Genomic DNA, 21,646 nt, shown 5'->3' on the forward strand with positions numbered 1-21,646 from the left:
CCAGCAGCTCGACGCACTACACAACTCTGAATTCGCACTTGCTATTTCGGAAAAATGTGAAACTATTGTAATATATTTGGGGAGGCAATAGGCTGCGGATCAAGGTGTTGCATCTCTTGGGAATCAGATTGCGCCAAAATCTCAAACTGCCCTCCATCGCCTCTCATCACAATCGTTCCAGCTGTAGTTTTCTGTTCCCATCCGACCAAGGTCATCATTTCACGCACTCCCAAGTTATACAGTTTACCGGTGTAATTGTATCGCTTGTGTGCTCTGTTGTGGTTAACCTCACGTGTCAGAGTGTGCGCCACACGTGGCTGCAAGCTCACCGCATTGTGTGTGTGTGTGTCCATTCAGGGGTGCGTTTGTGTGTATCCACACTCATGTTTATTTGCACGGTTATAACAAATGAAGGCTCACATAGGGCACTGGGCTTGGGAGCTTTTTTTCTTTTTTGTCTCAGACTTCTTTTTTTTATCATTTCTTTTCCACAACGTTATCCCAATTTCTCTGTCCGCTTCGTGAGACAAAATGTAGCCATCGGGACCTCGTGCAGGGACACGCAACCGCTTTCGTTTTTTTGGGATCAGCCTGCGGAAGTAGGCACCACAAAGCTCCACCTCTTGAGATCCGTTCAAGCGCCCTCGATGCCAGGCAGTAGAGAGGGCAGCGTTTAACCCACCTGCTCTGTGCCACGAAGAGCAATGTTTGTCACATGGCAGTTAAACTAATAATTCTCAAAACATGTATATAGCTGAACTATGCACTTAACTTAGTTTAACGTGATATAATTCTGTGCAAGCATTGGCTGAAGCCATCAACTCAACGCACTTTAGAACCTGGCCTCCCACCTCCCTCGTGTGCCGTGCCTACCTTCATTGGTGCTGCTCGCTAACAGCACTTGCCCCAAAAGTCTGTAAATGGCTATAGAGGGGGAACTTTGTCCGCGTCTTTGTGGTGCAGGGACGATGACTGGTGGACGGCCAGCTCGCTGTCGTCCGGCCTCACGGGGTACATCCCCAGCAACTACGTCGCTCCTGCGGGATCCGTGCAGGCCAAGGAGTGAGCAGCAAGTGCAGCACACGCGCGCCGGTCACACAGCACCTGCGTAGCAACCAGCAGGCGCAGGCCGCAGGCACCCCGTGCACCACTGTACACACAGCAATACCACGGAGTGCACAGAGCGTGCATGCGGTTTGAATGTATCAGTAGCAATAGCGCGCAGTGTGTATACATCGATAGCGTCCGGTGAGTATGTTCCAACGGCAAAATCATTCGGTGTTGGATGTAACGATAGCAATAGCAGTGTGCACCAACGATAGCACGCAGCATACACGGCAGCTGCCCAACGGTGACGATTGTGGAAGAGCAACGTGGCGGGGTGGGGGGGAGCGTGCGTGGCGCGATGCCGCTGTGCCGTCAAGTCCGTGCACCCCCCCCCCCCCTCCTTACGCCGATCTCGGCGCTGTCCCCGCAAGGTGGTTCTTCGGGAAGCTGACGCGGAAGGACGCTGATCGCTGTCTCATGGACCCCGCGAACCCCATCGGGACGTTCCTCATCCGCGAGAGTGAGACCACTCAAGGTGAGCACGTGGGCGAATTGGCGTCTGAAACCTTGAACCTGTGACTGTGGTCCCCCTGCACGTGCGTGTGGGGGAGGGGTCCGGGGGGGGGGGGGCTCTGCCTCTCTCTCCACTCGGTCCTGTCCCGGGCCATCTCCTCGTTCGCAGTGGACGAGATGTTATCTCCCTCGCCTGGTATGCAGGAGGTCGTTGGTTCGATCCCGACCCTGACAATGCCTGCTGTGTAGTTGGAGCTTGTGGGGTTCTCCCCGTGGTCGCGTGGATTTTTCTCCGGGTCTTCCGGTTTTTCCCTCCAGATTTAGAAACATGCGTTTAGAGTTATTTGACTGCTTTAAATTTCCACGTGATGTGGCCAGATCGCTTCTGAAAAAGAGCTCCATAGCCCAGTGGGCTTTACCTGGTAAAATAAAAAATTGTTTAGATTAGTTTAGTCTAGTTCACCATGATTATAAATGTGGAGGGGGAGAAAAATCGACGCAACCACGGGGAGAACATGCAAACTCCAAATATATAGGCATCGTCAGGGTCGGGATCGAACCCACGACCTCCTGCATACCAGGCGAGGTCGTTAACATCTCCTAGCCACCGCGGCAGTGGCAGCACCGGTAACTCCAAAGAGACTCACGTTCGTATCGTGTCGTGGCTTCCGCGTCGGCCGTTGACGTTTGCTCATTTTGCAGGAGCCTACTCGCTCTCCATCCGGGACTACGATCCCATCAAGGGAGACACCGTGAAGCATTACAAGATCCGGAGGCTGGACTCTGGCGGCTTCTACATCACCAACCGGATCCACTTTGCCCACATTCACCAGCTGGTGGAGCACTATGCCAGTAAGCTCTTGCACGCCGGCGCTAACAGCGCACCGAGCCAGCATCGCCAATATATACACATCCATAACTGTCAACCCCTTATCAGTGCCCTACCTTACTCTTTGGTTCTTTCGGTAAAGTCACGTAGGTATAAAATAAATTAGATCACGACGTTTCGATTGCAACACAAGCAATCATCATCAGGTGGGAAAACCACAGCAATAATTTTTTTGTTTTTGCTGAAGTGGGAAATTGTTTCTTGCTTTGGTTGTCCCACCTGATGACGCTTGTGTTGCGCCCGCAACGTCGTGATTTTATTTATTTTATACCTACACGACTTTACCGAAAGAACCAAAGAGTATAGTGAGTTGATGCTCTTTTCACTTGATCTCTACATTCAACAAGTTTGGGAAGAATGAGGCACATGCGTAGATCATGTAAGGCTTTCTCACGTGCATTTGTCCTCGGTATGTAACGATTTGTATTTGAAGCTGATGTGTTGAAGAATGCGGTTGTGTCTTTGCAAAGGAAGTCCTTTTTTATCCAGGTTCATGTCTCAAGTTGGGAAAGTGCCCGAGGGCAACACAACTTCATTTCCAAGTGTAGTTCACATTGGCTCGTCTTTGCGAGTGCTCCCACGATAATTCCCCCGGTTTATTCTACCTCAGAGGTGGCAGGATTAGAACTCGTGACTTCCCCCCCTCCCCTTTCTCCTATGAGATTAGTCATCTTTCTCCTCATCCTCCCCTCCCCGCATAATCTTTCTTGTTGTCGCATGCGGTCAGAAGTTCCCCCTTCGTCGAGCCCCGGCGCCCCGATCCCGGATTTTTCCTCGCTGTCTTCCCGCTGCTCCTCTTCTATATTGCGATCGGTATCTTTGCACTGGGCACGTGTCGACTCCCGAAAAAGAAACAAAAATTTACTCGCGACTGTCCTGCTCCAAGGGCAGTGCACCCCTCCCCCCCTCTCCCCCCGCCCTCTCCCGACCGGAGGCCGAATGGACGGCATTAACGGGCGCTCCGTGTGCGTGCCCTGCAGATGTGGCGGATGGGCTCTGCGGGAGGCTCGTCAAGCCCTGCCCTGTCTTCGTGCCGCAGACCCAGGGCCTGTCGAAGGACGCGTGGGAGATCTTACGCGAGTCGCTCACGCTCGACGTCAAGCTCGGCTCCGGCTGCTTTGGCGATGTGTGGCTTGGTGAGTTTGTGCTCCAGCGTCTGTCCGTGTGTGCTTGCATGTGTGCGTGTGTGTGGGGATACAAACCTGACGGCCCGAGTTCGATTCCCGCTCACGGCCAACACCGGTGACGATTGTCTGAACCGGTCCTGGGCCTCCCCTAGGTCGACTCAGCCTCAAATGAGTACCTGGTGCAGTGTGTAGTAAACATCGCTACTGGGGAGACAAAGGCGGTCGGGTTTGGGGACCTGGCAACCCACCCCCTCGTGTACCGTTTCGGCCTTCATAAGTGCTCGCTAACGGCACTTGCCCCAACCGTCTGTCCAGGCTATACGGGGGATCTTTGTCTTTGTGTGTGTGTGTGCGTGGAAGCGGGAGTGTAGTGGTTAGCGCGTTGCACTATGACCCACGGGGACACGAGTTCAATTCCCGCTAACGGCCAACACCAGTGACGAGTATCTAAACTGGTCTTGGGTGTCCCCTAGGTTGACTCAGCCTCAAATGAGTTCCTCATGCGGTGTGTAAACATCGCCAATGGGGAGACAAAGGCTGTCGGGCGTGGTCCTGGCGACCCACCCCTTCGTGTGCCGTACCGGACTTCATAGGTGCTCGCTAACAGCACTTGCCCCAACAGTTTGTTAAGACTATACGGGGGATCTTTGTCTTTTCTTTTGGTGTGGTGCAGTGGTAAGCGCACTGTGTTACGAATCCCGCCGACCCGAGTTTGATTCCCACTCACAACCAATTACTGGCAAATATTGAACTAGTCCTGGACCTCCCCTAGGTAGACTGATGTGGAGAGACAAAGGTGGCCAGGTGTGGTGCTTTCATACCGCACCAGGTACTCATTTGAGGCTGAGTCGACCTAGGGGAGGCCCAGGACCAGTTCAGATTATCGTCACCGGTGTTGGCCGTGAGCGTGAATCGAACTCGGGTCGCCGGGTTCGTAACGCAGCGCGCTGACCGCTACGCTACCGCTCCCCACACACCCCACACATACCCCACACACACCCCACACACACCCCACACACACCCCACACACACCCCACACACACCCCACACACACCCCACACACACCACACACACCCCACACACACCCCACACACACCCCACACACACGTGAACGCACGTGAACGCGCACGCGCGGCGGCTGCTCTCGCCAGGCACGTGGAACGGCTCGACGCAGGTGGCGGTGAAGACGCTGCGTGCCGGCACCATGTCGCCCACGGCCTTCCTGGACGAGGCGCAGGTCATGAAGAAGCTGCGGCACGACAAGCTGGTGCAGCTCTACGCCGTGGTGTCCCAGGAGCCCATCTACATCGTCACCGAGTACATGAACAAAGGTGAAGAGGCCCCACCACTACGGAAACACTGCACACAAGTTGTGTAGACAGTCATTTTGGTGTCACCCGGTGCGGTCCGTAGACCCCGCGCCCCCCTGGTGACGCCACTGGTCACATATCCTTTCCCCGACGGTAGTGCAGCCTGAAACGTGGTCCCCAGTAACTTGCAACGCAGCTCGTGGGCACAGCAGCAAGGGCCTGGGTTCGATTCCCGACTCGGGCGTGTTTCAGTACGGAGCTTGTATATCATTCACCCCTGTTTCTGCGTGGATTTATGACATGGATGTGTTACATCGCCGAACTGTGAGAGATGGCGATGGCTTGGGGAGGCCTACATCCAGCGGCGGATTGATCGTGGCTGCTGATGATCGTGCGGATTGCTGCAGATCGATATTACTTTGACAACTGGGGCAAAATAAAACCTGATTATCCTTTGGGATTCCATCTTCCTCTTGGAAAATTACTTGATCAATGTTTGTATTGTGTTCACTGCACATCAGAATATTTATACTGGAGGAATCTGATGAGCTATAATGCTCTTTTTCACAGATGTTCAGTAGGGGCAGGTTAGAACGTTACAACAACAAACAGTACCAAAACATGATACAGTAAAACCTGGGATTGCGAGTAACTTGGTCTGCGAGTGTTTTGCAAGACGAGAATTTTTTTAAAATAAATATTAATTTGATAAACGAGCGAGGTCTTGCAATACGAGTAGTACGTGTATACGCTTTGTCTGCCGAGCGTCACGTGATCACAACTGATGTACGAGTGCTTTGATATACGCGTGCTTTGGATTACAAACACGTTTCCGGAACGAATTATGCTCGCAATCCAAGGTTTTACTGTAGTCGTGCAAAGTACAAGAAAGGTAAACAAATCACCGAACAATATACAAAGGAAAGTAACCCACCCCCATCCTATCAACCAAAGCCCACTGAGGTAGTAACTTATTTTTCAGAAGCGACCTGGCCACAAATGATCGCTCGACAAAGTGCTGCCTTATCATTCGCTAATACATTCCAGACCCAAAGATATGCGCGGCCTCATTTATCAAAACACTTATTTACGTGAAGGTAGCGGTGGTTCAGCAGGAGAGCGAGTGGCTCGCGATTGGAAGGTTGCCGAGTTCCAATCCCTGCTTGGGTGTTGACTCAGCCCATCGTCCCTCCTGGGCTTGATAAATTGTGCACCACTTCATGGCAAAGTCAACAGTGGTGGTTCTGTGAATGGACTCACACCTGCCATGGGAATGAGGAATATCCACCACTGGCTCAGGGCTGTAAACAGGAGATCACCGCATCATGCTCATTTGAGCAGCAAATCGCTTTTGACTTGACAGCATGCCTGTGATGTTGTCTGTACACAGGATGCCTCCTGGACTTCGTCAAGTCTGGGGAAGGGAGCATGCTTAAGCTCATTCAGCTCATGGACATGGCAGCCCAGGTAAGTGCGCTCGTACATCGTGCGTGTGCGCCCTACGCACGCGCGGTCCAAGTTTCGGCCACTGATGGAGCGGTCTGGCAGTCCTATTCACTTGCTTGTGGTGGCCAACGTTAATATTCGCTGAATGGAAATTCCAAGAACTGGAGACGGCCGGGCCGGCCGGCTATCGTGACGTTCACGATGGCCGGGTCAGGGCACTGAGCCAGAACCCCCTGAGGCAAGGGGCGTTGGCAAACCTGCGGCTCTGAAGTCGCGTGCGGCTCTCTTTTGAGTCGACGGGTTCGTAGCGCAGCACGATAACCGCTACACTACCGCGGCGCGTTGCCACAATCGCACCACCGTGGTTTGTCTCATAACAATAACAACAATTCACAACAAAAGCACTCGCTCCCAACAGTCCGGTGAAGGGCCACGCGTCTTGCGTTTGCGCGCTGAATGCAGATCTCGTCGGGCATGGCGTACATCGAGAAGATGAACTACGTGCACAGGGATCTGCGCGCCGCCAACATCCTGGTCAAGGACAACCTGGTGTGCAAGATCGCCGACTTCGGCCTCGCCCGCCTCATCGAGGACAACGAGTACTCGGCGCAGCAAGGTGCCCCCCCCCCCACCCCACCGCGGCCCCGCGCCTGCGCAGAGAATCATCGGGATATTGATTTGTCCTGGAGCAATGCGACGAGCTATGAACCTTTTTTTGTCACAGATGTCGTCCAGTAGTTTTCACAGGTGTCCAGTAGTTTTCACAGACGTCCAGTAGCCATCCGAGACACCGGGCTCACGGCACATGGCGCCCGCAGGGTGACCTGAACTCATGAGAACTGTGCACCATCGACACCCCCACGGTACCAGGGGCGCGTACAGCCATCGTACGCTGATCTCGTCAAGGAGCATCAACCATCACGCAAACTTCGGTCATTCTCACAGCAGCGGCTTTTGGCTAGAAATGGAACAAAGATGGTCACTGCATTGCGCGCTTTCAGATGCGCTTCTGCAGCCGTCTGGAACGCTCTTCCTTACGATATTAGGAAGCCACTAGAGCGATGCACTTTTAAATCTAGATTGAAAATTCGTGTCTTTAGAACTGCTTTTCATGTTTAGTTTGTTGTCCTTTCCCCGCACCTCCGATTAGCACAGTTGGCTACGTACAGTGCGAAAGAAGTTCAACATTCATACCCACACTGTGGGTCGGAACATCCACAGCAATACATTTAGGATCAAGTTCTCACGAAGTGCTTATACATGTAGTACTACCTCGATATACGAAATAGATGCGTTCCTTGAGCTTCATTCGTATACTGAAACTTCGCATGTCGAATAACTTATAAGAGTACTGTGAGGATGCGTTCCCAGCCATCGTAACTTACCACTTCATGCTAAAAACACTTCATAACTTAACGTTCATACTGTAAACAAAGACAATTAATATTGAAAGCAATACAGTATTTTATACTGTAAAGGTTTTATATTAATAACTGATGTGAATAAAAGAAGCGGTGAAGAAACGTAAATGTATTATTTATATAGTACTGTAAATCGATTAAATAATTATTATTTTTATATAAATTTCAGTGTATTTATTATTTCACTACAATTTGTAGATTTCTGTGTAAAATAATGATAATACCAAAACTTCGCATGTTGAATATCGAGGTATTGCTGCACGAGCTATGATCTCTGCAATGCGGATGAACCACGACGACAAAGAGAGTGAAGTCAACGAACTGAGACGCAGCCAATTAGCTGCCGTTGAAAGTGCGTTTCGGAAACAGGTCGTCAACAGGCGCGATGTAATAATGTACCGAGAATCGGCGGACCCTTGCCGAGTGTAACCCGTCGCGTTCCAAAGACGGGCCGCTGAACGAGAAGACGTTAACCAGCCGTTGGTGCACTTGTTGAACAGAGTCCCGTGATTGAGGTGAAACGACCGGGAATGCAGGTTGTTTAACACGTAGGCTTAAGACCGAGGGAGGAGGACTGCTTCACAGTCAATTCTGGCTATCGCCTGTTGTAATCACCGGCGAAACGTTGTTACTCGAATTGTAAATGTTGTGGGTTTACTCCCCAACACACCGGTGTGCTGACGTAGTGACTAATTGGCACGTTCTGTTTACGTGACAAACCTTACCAATGGGCCGAGTCGGCTCGTGGTGGCGGGTTTAACGACGCGTTTATATTCACGCGATCTAACCCCAAAAAAAAACGTAATTATGGAACACAGGATGGCAGTGGTTCAGTCGGCGAGGAAGAAGCGAGACCATGTAGAGCCCTAAAGCTGAAAGCGTATGCTGGAAATTTGCTTGAAGCCAAGCTAAGGGGCCATTGTGAGCCCACCCCTTTGAAAAGGCCCACAAATGATACTTATCCATCACCGGGTATCTTTGCTCGTACGAACTGGGTACTTACGGGGAATATATTCGATCTGACAACACTGCATTATTTAATTATCGTCCACTTCTGGCAATGCAGAAGTGACTGAGATTCAATGTATCTGAGGTTTGTGTTAATATGTGTGTCTGTTTCTGCGCATGTATCTTTCTGTGTGTGTGTGTGTTTTGGTGTGTCCGTGAGTAATGGTGTGTGTCTTTCAATGTGTGTGTGTTTCTGCGTGTTTCTGTGCATGTATTTCACTGCGTGTGTTTCTGTGCGCATGTTTTTGTGTGTGTGCGCATCTCAGGAGGAAAGTTCCCCATTAAGTGGACCGCGCCAGAGGCTGCGCTGCACGGCCACTTCACCATCAAGTCCGACGTGTGGTCGTTCGGCGTGCTGCTCACCGAGCTGGTCACCAAGGGGCGCATCCCCTACCCTGGTCAGTGTTGGGTCTCTTTGTGTACGAGCGTGTGCATGTCTAGGAGCGTGTGCATGTCTAGCTGGGTGTGCTTGTGTATGCATGTGGGGAGCGGTGGTGTAGCGGTTAGCACGCTGCGCCACAAACCCAGCGACCCATGTTAAATTACTGCTCACGGTCAACACCAGTGACGATTATCTGAACCGGTCCTGAGCCTCCCCTAGGTCGACTCAGCATCAAGTGCTGATGAGGCAGTGACAACAAAGACCAGCTCTGATGAGGTCTACTGCTGATGAGGTCCATAGATTTCCAGGGGCTCGGTGCCATTAGGGATGGAACGATGGTGGCACGGTGGTTAGAGGTCTGCGCTATGAACCCGGCGACGTGAATTTGATGTCCGAACTGAATCGGGACCCTTCCCTTTCACCAACTCGTACTGACTCCTCGGGACAGACGATGGGAGGCAGAGGCCACGGTGTATCAGGGATATGTGACGAATATCTGAACCGGTCCAGGGCCGACCCACGATTGACGCAGCTTTGACTGAGTACCTGGTGTGACGTGTAAACATTTCCACAAGGGAGACAAACGTAGTTGGGCATGGTGCTGGCCACCCACCACCCCCTTGTGTGCTGTGCCAGCCGTCATAGGTGCTCGCTAACAGCACTTGCCCCAACGGTCCTATAAGTTTATATGGTGGATATTTTATCTTTGTCTGTACTTGTGTGTGTGCATATCCTTCGAAATGCATGTCCATTTCTATACTTATGTGTGTCTGCGTGCATGTGTGTGGGGAGTGGTGGCAAAGCGGTTAGCGCACTGCACTACGAACCTGGCAACCAGAGTTTGATTGCCGCTCGCAACCGATAACAACGGTGAATATTTGAACTGGACATGGGCCTCCCTTTGGTCGGCTCCGCTCTAAATGAGTACATGGTGCGGTGTGTGGACATCAGTGCTGGGGGGAGGCAAAGGTGGCCGGGCGTGATGTTGGCCACCCACCACCTCGTATGCCGTGCCGACCCTCGTCTGTGCTCACTCACACCATTTGCCCCAACAGGTTGTTAAAGGCTCCACGGGGGATCTGTATGTCTGGGACGCGCTTCCTCCCAATATTAGCAAGCCACTGGAGCTACATCTATCGTTGAAAACGAATTTCTTTAGAACTTTTAGATTTGAAGCTTTCGTGACTGCAAGGATTCATAAAGCAGTTCTAAAGAATTCATATTCTTAGGTTTTTTCGGTAAAGTCACGTAGGTAAAACATCAAAATTAATAAAAATTAAATAAAAATCACGACGTTTCGGAGGCAACACAAGTCTCCGTCATCAGGTGGGACCGTCACAGCTAATCCGGCTGTGACGGTCCCACCTGATGACGGAGACTTGTGTTGCCTCTGAAACGTCGTGATTTTTATTTTATTTTATTTTTATTAATTTTGATGTTTTACCTACGTGACTTTACCGAAAAAACCTAAGAATATGAATTCTTTAGAACTGCTTTATGTGTTTATGTTGCCGTCCTTCCCCTGTACCTTTGATTAGCACGGTTGGCTACGTATGGGTGCAAAAGAAGTTCAACATACATGCATGCATATATATATCTGTGTGTGTGCGCGTGTGTGTGATGACGCCCCCCATGCAGGCATGATGAACCGCGAGGTTCTGGGCAATGTGGAGCAGGGGTACCGCATGCCCTGCCCGCAGGACTGCCCCGACTCCCTGTACGAGCTCATGCTGCTGTGCTGGCGGAAGGAGCCCGAGCAGCGCCCCACGTTCGAGTACCTGCAGTCCTTCCTCGAAGACTACTTCACGGCCACGGAGCCGCAATACCAGCCCGGAGAAAACCTCTAGCGCCGGCTGTGGTCGGGCCTCCCAAGTATCGCAGTCCTTGCTATCATCAGCGGTTATCATTTCTTTCGTCGTGTTTTAATCGCGGTGTGGTCGGCCAGGCGGCTCCTAGAGGTTCGACGTGATCGATTCTCTGCCCGTGTTGTGGAGAAACACGGGCCTGCATCTCTTATATCGCAGGCTCTGTCCTTGATCAGTTTGTCTCCGTCAGGCTCTCTCAGGGGACTAATGCCCGTCTCAGAGCACCGATCAGGCATCGCTGAGGTCCTGAGGTCAAAACCAAGGCTCCACGTCTGTGATTCAACTTTGTTTTCAAGTGTGGCAACTTTGTGGGTCTCAATCCAATCACAGATGACAGCACAAACAAATGTTATTTGAAATTCGTATTTCGTGTTGGATTTTAGTTTGAGAGCTTGATGTCTATTGTTATTCTTCTTTCTATTCGAATGATAAGACATGAAGCAAAATCCATTCATTTGCACCTTGTGATGGCGGTGATGAGAGGAGCCGGTTACGGACACTGAAAATGGCATCGCTGGTGTGATCACCCTTGCCATCATTGAACATGACAACGGAAGGGCCCTTCTTTCTGTCGGGGATGATGATGAAAATACGTTCATTTTTTTTTGCGTCTCGACAATGACAGTGGCACACCATTTCTGATTTTAAAAAATCAGTGCATGTGATATCATGTGCACGGGCGACACTTTGTGTGTACACTGCTACGGACATTGGCAATGTGGCAACTATAAAAGTGGAACACTCGACCATAAATACGCAGGGCACGTTTCGACGAGTTTGTTCGATGTATCGCTTGTACGGGGCTTGGTCATAGTCATAGTCAGGACTTGCAAACTGTTATTGCGCCTACCTCCTGTACACGCGCTCCGTGGATAGACCGAGGAAAGCAGGGATCACTCTCCATTACACGTGGAAATTCGGAGGTGAAGAAAAACGTTGCCTATGGGACCGTGAGCTTGGTTCAACGTTGCACCCGTTTTCCTATGGGCACTGGACACGGCTCATCTCTGTTGATGGTCCCGCGACGGGGCAGGAATGCTACGATACGATGGCTTGAACCAGATTTTTCCAGAGGACTGTGACCACTGCAGATTTCCCAGTCCGATTGTTGGAGCACTCCGGGTTGTGCTCATTTGTTGCTGTTCCTGGCGGGATGGTGATAATGACGATGATCGACAATGATGATCGACAATGATGATAATGACGATGCCAAGTCAACTATGGGCAGGATTTGAACTCTTGACTGGAAGCTCTACTTTTTCATTGAATGAGCTCATCCTCTTGGAAGGTCACGAGGCCAAACAGGGAGCCTACGACTGCCCTCAATGAACCACACGGAACACCGCAACACGGAACCTCGTAGAAAACCAGCTGAAGTCATCCTGTGGCCACAGTGTTAAAGTCATTTTTTTTACAAGAAGTAAATGATTTGATCTTTTAAGAGTTGTTTTTTATTTGCCACATTGGTGTTTACTTTATGAGAAAAAAAATGAAAATGATGCCAATGTTCTAAAGAAAAGAAACAAATATCTTAAACGTGTGGAGTAAATTATTTACTCGAAGTCTAATGTTCAAAGTGTCGACAATCTTGTTGCAAAGGATGACGTATGGGGTCAGGGGTCAGAGTGTTACTTGCTTTTTTGAGAATTAGGCACCTGAAAAAAAGGTATCGCCAAACATAATGTGGCCTAATTTTAAAGCCCCAGTCTTCATATGCCAACCCCAATTGGTGGCACAAGACTGTGTTTCTTGTCAGGGTTTACCAGAGTGAAACACGATGCACTGTAATTAGTGTGAGTCTTGTGTACGTACCTTTCGATGTCTAATTCTCAAAAGGTTTTCTGACCGCCCCATGTATTTTACAAATCACATATCCGTGGTTCTTTACCTTTCTCGGTAAGTTGACGGCTAATGCAGACAACGCGTTTTTTTATGCTTTTCCCGCTTGTACGTGTGCAGGTGTGAGTTCTTTACATTGGCGTTACGCCGATATACTTTCCTGCATGTTTTAAGCCCCCTAGAATTTGCCTAATTTTTAAACATAATGAAAGTGTTGTCTTAAGACAATGAACTTAAGTCATCTCTTTCATGCTCTTTTTTTTTGTATCATAACGGTGACAATTGTTTGATAATTCTCAATCCGTGAAATCTGGGTTATACTGGCTTACAAAAAAACGTATAGCAAACTCAAACATAATTTTTACATAATCACGTGCAAATGCTTTTTATCATCCAGTCATAACGACAACAACAACAACAAACTCACCCAGCGGTTGAAATTGTCACGTTGCACGATAAATGCTTTTAAAAGGATTGGAGGTGGCTGGGTGACTCAGGGCCCTAAAGCTTTTGTCTGTGCCATCATAATACTGAGCCATCTGGGATCCTGGATTTGAAACCCGTGCTTCTCTCTCTCGTATAAAGTGTGTTTTGATGGCCTGGTTACCAGTTTCTGCACACACACGCGCGCGCGCACGTTGTTATTGCACTTAATGAGTTCAAGCCCACGTGATGGCTTGATGGGCTACCTACTGAACTGAGCACAGCTCAGTGGCCAGGTAAGATGGGCCCTTGAGGGTTTTCTTTCAATGGTCGATTTAACTGTGAGTGTGGCAAATGCCCATGGTGGAAAGTGAACATTCCTACAGCCAGTATATTAACAGGAGAGTCGCTGTTGGTGTCACACACAGTTGAAGTAATTGTATCGCCCCATATGGGTGATGGGCAGGGTTGATTCCCCCAAAGCAGGACACGTGCTCACCGCCCTCTTGTTCAAGAGTTGAGCGGTTTGCCCAAGTGCTACCCAGCCAAGGGGAATCACGTGTTCTTTGCTTAAACTTTGTTGTAATCTATGACATTGGAGTGAATCAAGAAGTGGAACTGACCGTATTGTCAGGTCTCGGTGTTGAGACGCATTTTAAGCTTTATGTCAATATCAGTATAGTGTTGCCATGTCGTTCACTTTGCGAGTTGTGTGAACATCTTTCTTAAAGACAACCGACTGGCATTCAAGGTGTTGTACGTCTTCACATGATGCTTTGTGGTTTAAAAAAAGTACCCTGGTTTTTCATGTTAGGGTATATTGATTAGAATATTGTTCTTCCAGTTCCATTTATTTTGATAAGAGGTGGAATGTATGCCATAAAACATTGTGAATTATATTATTTGTGTTCGAGACACGTGGGATCATGGGAGGTGCAGGTGTAGATAGCATGACGGTAGGCTGACCAGATTTAAAAACCTGTCACGTTGAATTTTCGCAGTGGTAAAGCATCGCGGAACATGCATTCTGGTTTATCACTTTAAAGCAACCAAATGTCACATTGAACGATAACGTTGTACGCAGTTACACCTCTTGTAGTTTAACCAGTTTTATCCAGGGGTTTTCCAGCAACAACATTAAACAAGAGGCAACACAGGCAGCAGCAAAGTACAGAGAAACCTAGTCCCGTACAGCCAGCATATCCAAAAAGTGAGAACACGATGCTACGGGAGCGTGTTGTGTCCATGCAATGCGTCTTATCGGATTAGCAAACGTGAGGGTTTAGGGCTCGTAGCAATATACACATTTTTGTTTACGTCAATGATGCCATCCACTGGGGTCTTCTTTATACCTTGTATGTACGTTGACTTTCTTTTGCACCGTACGTATCCAACCTCCGATTGCGGGAGATAACAAACTAAAAACAAAGGAGTTCGAAAGAAATTAGTTTTACATCTAGATTTTAAAGTGGCTTCCTAATGTCGAAGTGAAGGAGCGGTCCAGACAGCCGCAGATGCGCATCCGAAAGCGCGCGATGCAGTGGCAATCTTTGTTCGACGGTCGGCACTAACCATCGAACGAATATAGAATATTCATAATCAACGTTTTTGGGTTTAGATCGCGTTATTTATAAATGTGTCGTAACCCTCCACCACCCGACTCGGCCAATCAGCAAAAAAGTGTCACGTTGACAAAAGACAAATAGTTCACTACTTTAGCCCACCGGTGTGTGAAACCACAACATTTACAATATTTGAGTATGACGTTTCGCTGGTAATTGCCAGAGGTGTGGACTCGAGTCATGTGACTTGGACTCGAGTCAGACTCGAGTCATGAATTTGATGACTTGCGACTCGACTTGGACTTGCATAACAATGACTTTGTCCCACCTATGAGATGTGGACTCGAGTCATGTGACTTGGACTCGAGTCAGACTCGAGTCATGAATTTGATGACTTGCGACTCGACTTGGACTTGCATAACAATGACTTTGTCCCACCTCTGGTAATTGCATCCAGCATCATCGGGCAATTCGCCCGATGATGCTGGATGCAATTACCAGCATTTTTATAAATAACGCGATCTAACCCAAAAACGTTGATTATGAATAATATTGGTCGCGAAAGCCTACGTGTTGAATATAGATTATATCCGACTCCTGCAGGGCCACGGACGTTTTGCTAAGTAGGCTTTGAGGTGGCCACCAAGTGCCCGTTCCCACCACCTGATTGCCAAACCCTTTAACCAAAACCCCTCCACTTCTCTGCACTGCAAGTGGTGCAGCATAGGGCTAAGTCACCTGAGCTTATTTGTTACAAAAAAAATTACAAAAAGTTTATACCTTAGGATAAAAGCCGCATGCACGAACGGTGAATATCGTATTAACCGACGTATATGGTTATAGAGTCCATTTGAAAAAGAGTTGCATCAAAGCACAATGGGTTATACATTGGATCATGGTGTAATCGATTATTAAAGAGAATAGAAAAGAAGAGATTCTCCCCTCCCAATCATTTGCCTAAAACAAAAGGGATCAATTTACCTGATTGAATGACCATCCTTATCACAGCCCCAGAAAACACAATCCTCCCATCCACCCTGACCCATGCTCTCACGGAGAGAATAGAGGCAGATGAGCGATCAATAGAAAATATTTGATATATTTAAAGATGGATTTTTTTTTGTCACTGCATTATTAATTTGTAACACGTCAGGACTGAATATATACCATTTTAAATATCAGAAAGCACTTTACAAGACCGGTATTTTATGTTCATGACCCTTTTTCATACGGTGCACCTTATGAGTATACATTACAAAATATATGAAGTTGTAATTTTAGGGGGGGACCACATTGTAACAAAAAATAGTGTTCTGTTGAATAAAGGAAACAGTTGCCAATGTGAATTCTACATGTAAATTACCGTGATTGATATTTCACAGCTAATGAATTGTATGGTAAAAACACAGAACTCAACATTCGGCACTGTAATTGCAGGATTATATTGTTTAATCCTGGTGGGAAACAAGCCAACATGTTTTGATTACATTTTCGATTTAAAGCTTACGTGACTACAGGGATTCATATGCTTGGTTCTTTCGGTAAAGTCACGTAGAAGGGAAACAAAATAATAATATAAAACAATAAAATTATCATGACGTTTCGACTGCAACACAAGCAATCATCATCAAGTGTGAAATCCACAGCAAGAAAATTTGAGAAAAGTCGCGTTTTATTTCGTATTATTTTATTGTTTCCCTTCTACGTGACTTTACCGAAGGAACCAAGAATATGAAGCCACAACATGTCTCTGCCAAGAGAGATCTGGAAAAGATACAGTTTTGGAACAAACTATACAAAGGAGGGCAAAATGTGGACACGTTATTCCGTGTATGTACTCCAATAATATAAAACAAAGCAGTACAATGAAGGTTGGGTTATGAAATACTATCTCTTGTTAATGTGTAAATAAAACAATATTATGGCACGCATATGAAGCAAAATAACATCGGAGAATGCAACGACACGTAATGCTTTTCAGAAAGCTGCACATGTTGGTGATGTGTCGGTATTCGCCAGGCGCCTGCAGGAAGTGTTGTCGGCTGGCTGAATGGTGCCCTCAATTCATCTGTTTGAATATCCTTTAACGCTGAATGTACACTTAATGGCACATATTAGCCGGATGCTTCTAATGATGGTCGTGGTACAATAGTGCGGTCGCATTTACTGCGTTTCCAAGTAATATGTTTGTCCATGTGTCGTTTATTCGATTTAAAATAGTACAAATCATTGCTATAGATTAAAATGTGTATATCTATCCAAAAACGTACCCTTTTCACAAGCAGTATAGACATTTAAACGTCCTTTATTTTGCCAAATACATAAAGGACATTGTCAATACTTGTTTTAAGTTGAAATAAGCTACACATGACATGTTATTATATCAAATTACTGTAGCAGTACAATCAAAACTTGTATAAAAGCTACAAGAATCGTAAGACACGATGTTCCTCTTATAGAAAAAAATACATCCTGTTTTGGAAAATAATATTCAAACTATTCCATTACATTTTGCTTCAAATAAGTATAATTCTTGATTCATAGTAATGGAAACTCAGCAATTGCCATCGGACTGATCATAATCCCGAACCACAATGTTCATTTACGCTTTTAAGACTATTTTACACCACAACATAACGCGTATGGTTTTGTTTCGCAATGGCAGCTCGGTACTGCAGGTGTGCAATTTGTGTGGCACATCTAAGCCACACTTTGATTTCACGATCACATGAGCCATGGTCTCTTAGCTTGGGCCCAAGTAGTTGGATGTTGGGGGGGGGGGAGAGCAGGATTTTTAATTATCTGCTCTGAATCAGGCCCACTGACCAAATCATTTGCTTACAAGTCGAGTCCTCGCATTGCTAACGTAGTCGTGACATTGGTCAGACGTCGTCGGCCTCTTGTTACACGACGCTGAAGCCTGCCGCTTGCGCAAGTTGAATTGAGTGTTCATTTGGATCGATTACAAGTGAAAACGCACGGAAATTTTTATTTTATTCAGAACCTACACCAGGTACTGATGTTCTTTTTTTTATGGAGATGCCAGGTTAGAGGGAGACCTTTTTTGTATATCAATTGTGGCAGTAGGCTAGCAGGGCTATACTGTGCTGGTGATCTCTAATAAACGTGAATTCGTTGTACACTTTATCGTCTGTTTTATTGCTGAGAAAATTAAACACTGGGAGATCTGATCAGAGCACGTGGCGTTTCTTTTCACCAGTATGCCGATGACACTCGGGTATATCTTGACATGCGGGACAAACAGAATTCCACTACCCTCCCCGCTGGACTGTTGGATATTAACAGTTGGATGTCTGACAGCTGTCTGAAACTCAATCCAGACAATTCAGAATATTACTGGTAGGAACCTCCTGGTTACACCAGCCCACAGGGGATTATTGTGTCCGTCCGTCCGCCGTACAGAGAGGTGCTGGGTGAGGAGGGAGGGGCTGGGTGGGGAGGGGAGGGTGGGGAGGGGCTGGGTGAGGAGGGTGGGGCTGGGTGGGGGGTGGGAGGGGTGGGCCTGGGTGGGGAGGCGCTGGTCACCCCGTAGTGCCCTTATAAAACTCAACGTTTAACCTACTCACGCCGGCTTGTGCCCGCCCTCACAGTCGGGCATATTTGCGGAATACACCACGACGCCGTTGACCCTGGCCATTGACCGAGCAACCCAACGTTTCTACCAGCTCCCTCCGCAGGAGTGTGTTTTCTGGTTGAGCAGGAGTCTAAACTTGTTGGGCTGAGGCTCATGGCAGCGTCTTTAACAGCCAATGGAATGGCACCCCGACGAGTAAATGTGACTAAGAGTCGTGGCTTGGTGTTGGGTAAGTCACTGTCGGTTCTGCCCAAGATAAAATAAGTAGTAAAAACCCGTGTGTATGGACAAACATAGCAAACTTTCCCGTCTTGACGGAGATTGAGCTTAGGTGCTGAATACCCTTGGAACATCCTCGTCTCGACTATGGCAATGCCTTTAACGTGGGTCATTCACGGTGTCGAGTTAGACTACTCCAGGACGTTCTGAACGCCTCTGCGCGACTATTGACTGACCAACCATTCTCGTCGGGACCCAAAACCCCAAACTTTACTCGATCTGCAACTGGCTTCCAATTGAGCTCCGTGCACGATTCAAATTATTGTGCTTAATTCACAAAGCACTCTGTCAGCAATTGCCTCAATATTTGACCAATAGACTGTGCAGCTTTTTACAATCCTTGGAGTTTGAGGTCCTCACACACCCTGACCATGCTATTTCTGTCAGCCGCGCTTTCGGCAACAAAAAAACGTTTCAGAGCTCGGGCCTTTTCGGTCCTTGGCCCTCAGATTTGGAAGGCACTGCCTGACAAACTGCGCCTGACTGCTGAGATGTTCCCATTTTAGAAATAAGCTAGAAGCCCCCTTCTTTCCCACCATATGTCAGACAAACTAAAGCTATTTCTATGTTTTTTCTTATTCTCTTTACGGCACTCTGAAGCCCTTTGTTGGGTCTGCTGTGCCTTATAAAACGTCAATAACAATAAACAGGTAACACTTTTCTCACGTATGTTGAACTTCTTTCGCACCTGTACATAGCCAACCGTGATCGTCGGAGGTGCGGGGGAAGGACATCAGACAAAACGCAAAGCAGTTCTAAAGGAACGAGGTTTCAAACTCGGTGATTTAAAAGTGCATCGCTCCCAGCGGCTTCCTAATATCGGCAGGAAGAGCCATCCGGACTGCCGCAGAAGCACATCTTCAGATGCGCTTTGTCGTATAGGGTCCGTCCATAAATTACGTCACGCACCTAGGGGTGGGGGTCAGACATTTGTGACGATGTGTGACGAAGGGGGGGGGGGGTTTGAGAAACGTGACGTCACATCAAAATGCGCAACTTTGAATAAATATAGACAACACGTTCTACTTCATTAAATAGACTTTTAAATAAATGTTTTCTCCTACAACATCAGAGTGCAGCGCCACATTAAATAGCACTACAATGACAATAGTCTAAAGCGATTTGAAGCATGTTTTATTTTTGGGGGAGGGGGGGGCAGAGCTTTGTGGCGTCATATTTGAGGGGGGGGGGTCTGACTTTTTGTGACGCCGTGTGACGAAGGGGGTTGGGGGTCAAAAATCGTCCAAAATGGCGTGACGTCATTTATGGACGGCCCCATATGTACGAGAGAGCGCACACACGGGGTTATTGTGGGATTTACCCACCGTTAGTCTGAAGAGCTCCCCGATGGGACGTAGCCACCACTCTCGATTGGCCACTGCCCGTGTGAGAACACCGATAAGATGGCCCTGCCATCCTGTGAAACACATTCTTGCGGAGGGAGCTGGTAGGAACGTTGGGTTGCTCGGTCAATGGCCAGGGTCAACGGCGGCGTGGTGTATTCCGCAAATATGCCCGACTGTGAGGGCGGGCACAAGCCGGCGTGAGTAGGTTAAACGTTGAGTTTTATAAGGGCACCACGGGGTGACCAGCCCCTCCCCACCCAGCCCAGCCCCACCCCTCCCACCCCCCCATCCAGCCCCTCCCCACCCTCCCCTCCACACCCAGCCCCTCCCCACCCAGCCCCACCCCTCCGACCCCTCACCCAGCCCAACCCTCCCTACCCAGCCCCTCCCCTCCCCACCCAGCCCCACCCTCCCCACCCCGCCCCTCCCTGCACGACGGACGGATGGACGGACACAATAATCCCCTGTGGGCTGGTGTAACCTGGTGGTTCCTACCAGTATAATGTTGCGTTTACATATCTAGCTCGGTCGGCATGTTTTATGGTAATTATCAGCGAGTGCAGAAGTAAACACATTCCAAGTATAACACTGTGCCAATTCATCTTTTTTCGAGGATTCAAAGGCACAATTTATAACAGAGGGATATTTAGGCGATATTGTACTGATGATCTATAATGAGAGTGAAGGTGGTGTTGTCATTTCTAGATTTGAAGTTTTCGTGACTGCAATGATCCATACTCTTTGGTTCTTTCGGTAAAGTCACGTAGGTGAAAATAATAAAATACAAATAAAAAAATGAAAACATTAAATCACGACCTTTCGGGCGCAACGCGATAAAGGACGCTTGTGTTGCGCCCGAAACGTCGTGATTTAATTTAGTTGTTTTCATTTTTTATTTGATTTGTTTATTTTCACCTACGTGACTTTACCGAAAGAACCAAAGAGTATGGTGTTGTCATGTTAATAACTTACACGATACAATACAAAATAGACAGAGTGACGTCCTGTGCTTTTTAACAATGGATCTGTCACACTCGATTATCACAGTGGGGACAGCAATTCAAGATTTGATTACAGTCCTTATATCTACAATACTGTGTTTAAAAGTGTGGTGCTTTGTAGTGCCTCTCTCTCGTGGCTGCAGTGGTCTAATTAATGTACAATTACACCCCTGATTTTTAATCAACATGTGTACCGTAGAGATATTTTTGTCCACCCACTGCTGGATAAGGGCCGAGTTTATTTCTCTCTGACCATACTTCTCCGCGATGGTCCGTGTGGATATTGTTTTACCGCCTGGCGAAAACAAAAGGGAGAAATACAACTCCATTGCAAAAGGTCAGTGCAGTTGAATCCACTGCTTGGATCTAAACGAGTGGGCCGTGAGATCGACGGCGGTGCCACTCCTCGTGTGGAGAGAATGACGAGCGGGGATGACGCCGTGACTGATGCTGTTGGTGGGGAGGGGGGGTGTGGGGGGGAATCAGTTGGGGGGGGGGTGTGGGAGGGGGAGGCTGTTGGTGGGGGGGGGTTGTGGGGGGGGGGAGGCAGTTGGGGGGGCTGCGGGAGGAGGGAAGCAGTTGGGGGGGGGGGC

General features: G+C 48.2%; 1 protein-coding gene across 4 annotated transcripts in view; it reads left to right on the plus strand.

The window, feature by feature from the left end:
• LOC144938457 (tyrosine-protein kinase Yes-like) overlaps positions 1 to 18,023 on the plus strand; it is a 100,564-nt gene extending 82,541 nt beyond the window's left edge. For all 4 annotated transcript variants that reach the window (XM_078866276.1, XM_078866278.1, XM_078866277.1 and 1 more), the window contains 9 exons: positions 964 to 1,062; positions 1,479 to 1,582; positions 2,263 to 2,412; positions 3,430 to 3,585; positions 4,728 to 4,907; positions 6,277 to 6,353; positions 6,795 to 6,948; positions 9,028 to 9,159; positions 10,782 to 18,023. In XM_078866276.1, the coding sequence (XP_078722402.1) occupies positions 964 to 1,062; positions 1,479 to 1,582; positions 2,263 to 2,412; positions 3,430 to 3,585; positions 4,728 to 4,907; positions 6,277 to 6,353; positions 6,795 to 6,948; positions 9,028 to 9,159; positions 10,782 to 10,990 (1,261 nt within the window). In that variant the 3' untranslated portion in view covers positions 10,991 to 18,023. The remainder of the gene's footprint in view (positions 1 to 963; positions 1,063 to 1,478; positions 1,583 to 2,262; positions 2,413 to 3,429; positions 3,586 to 4,727; positions 4,908 to 6,276; positions 6,354 to 6,794; positions 6,949 to 9,027; positions 9,160 to 10,781) is intronic.
• The last annotated feature ends 3,623 nt before the right edge of the window (positions 18,024 to 21,646 follow it).

The sequence above is a fragment of the Lampetra fluviatilis genome, chromosome 22 (genome assembly GCF_964198595.1).
Source record: "Lampetra fluviatilis chromosome 22, kcLamFluv1.1, whole genome shotgun sequence".
Lineage (NCBI taxonomy): Eukaryota > Metazoa > Chordata > Hyperoartia > Petromyzontiformes > Petromyzontidae > Lampetra > Lampetra fluviatilis.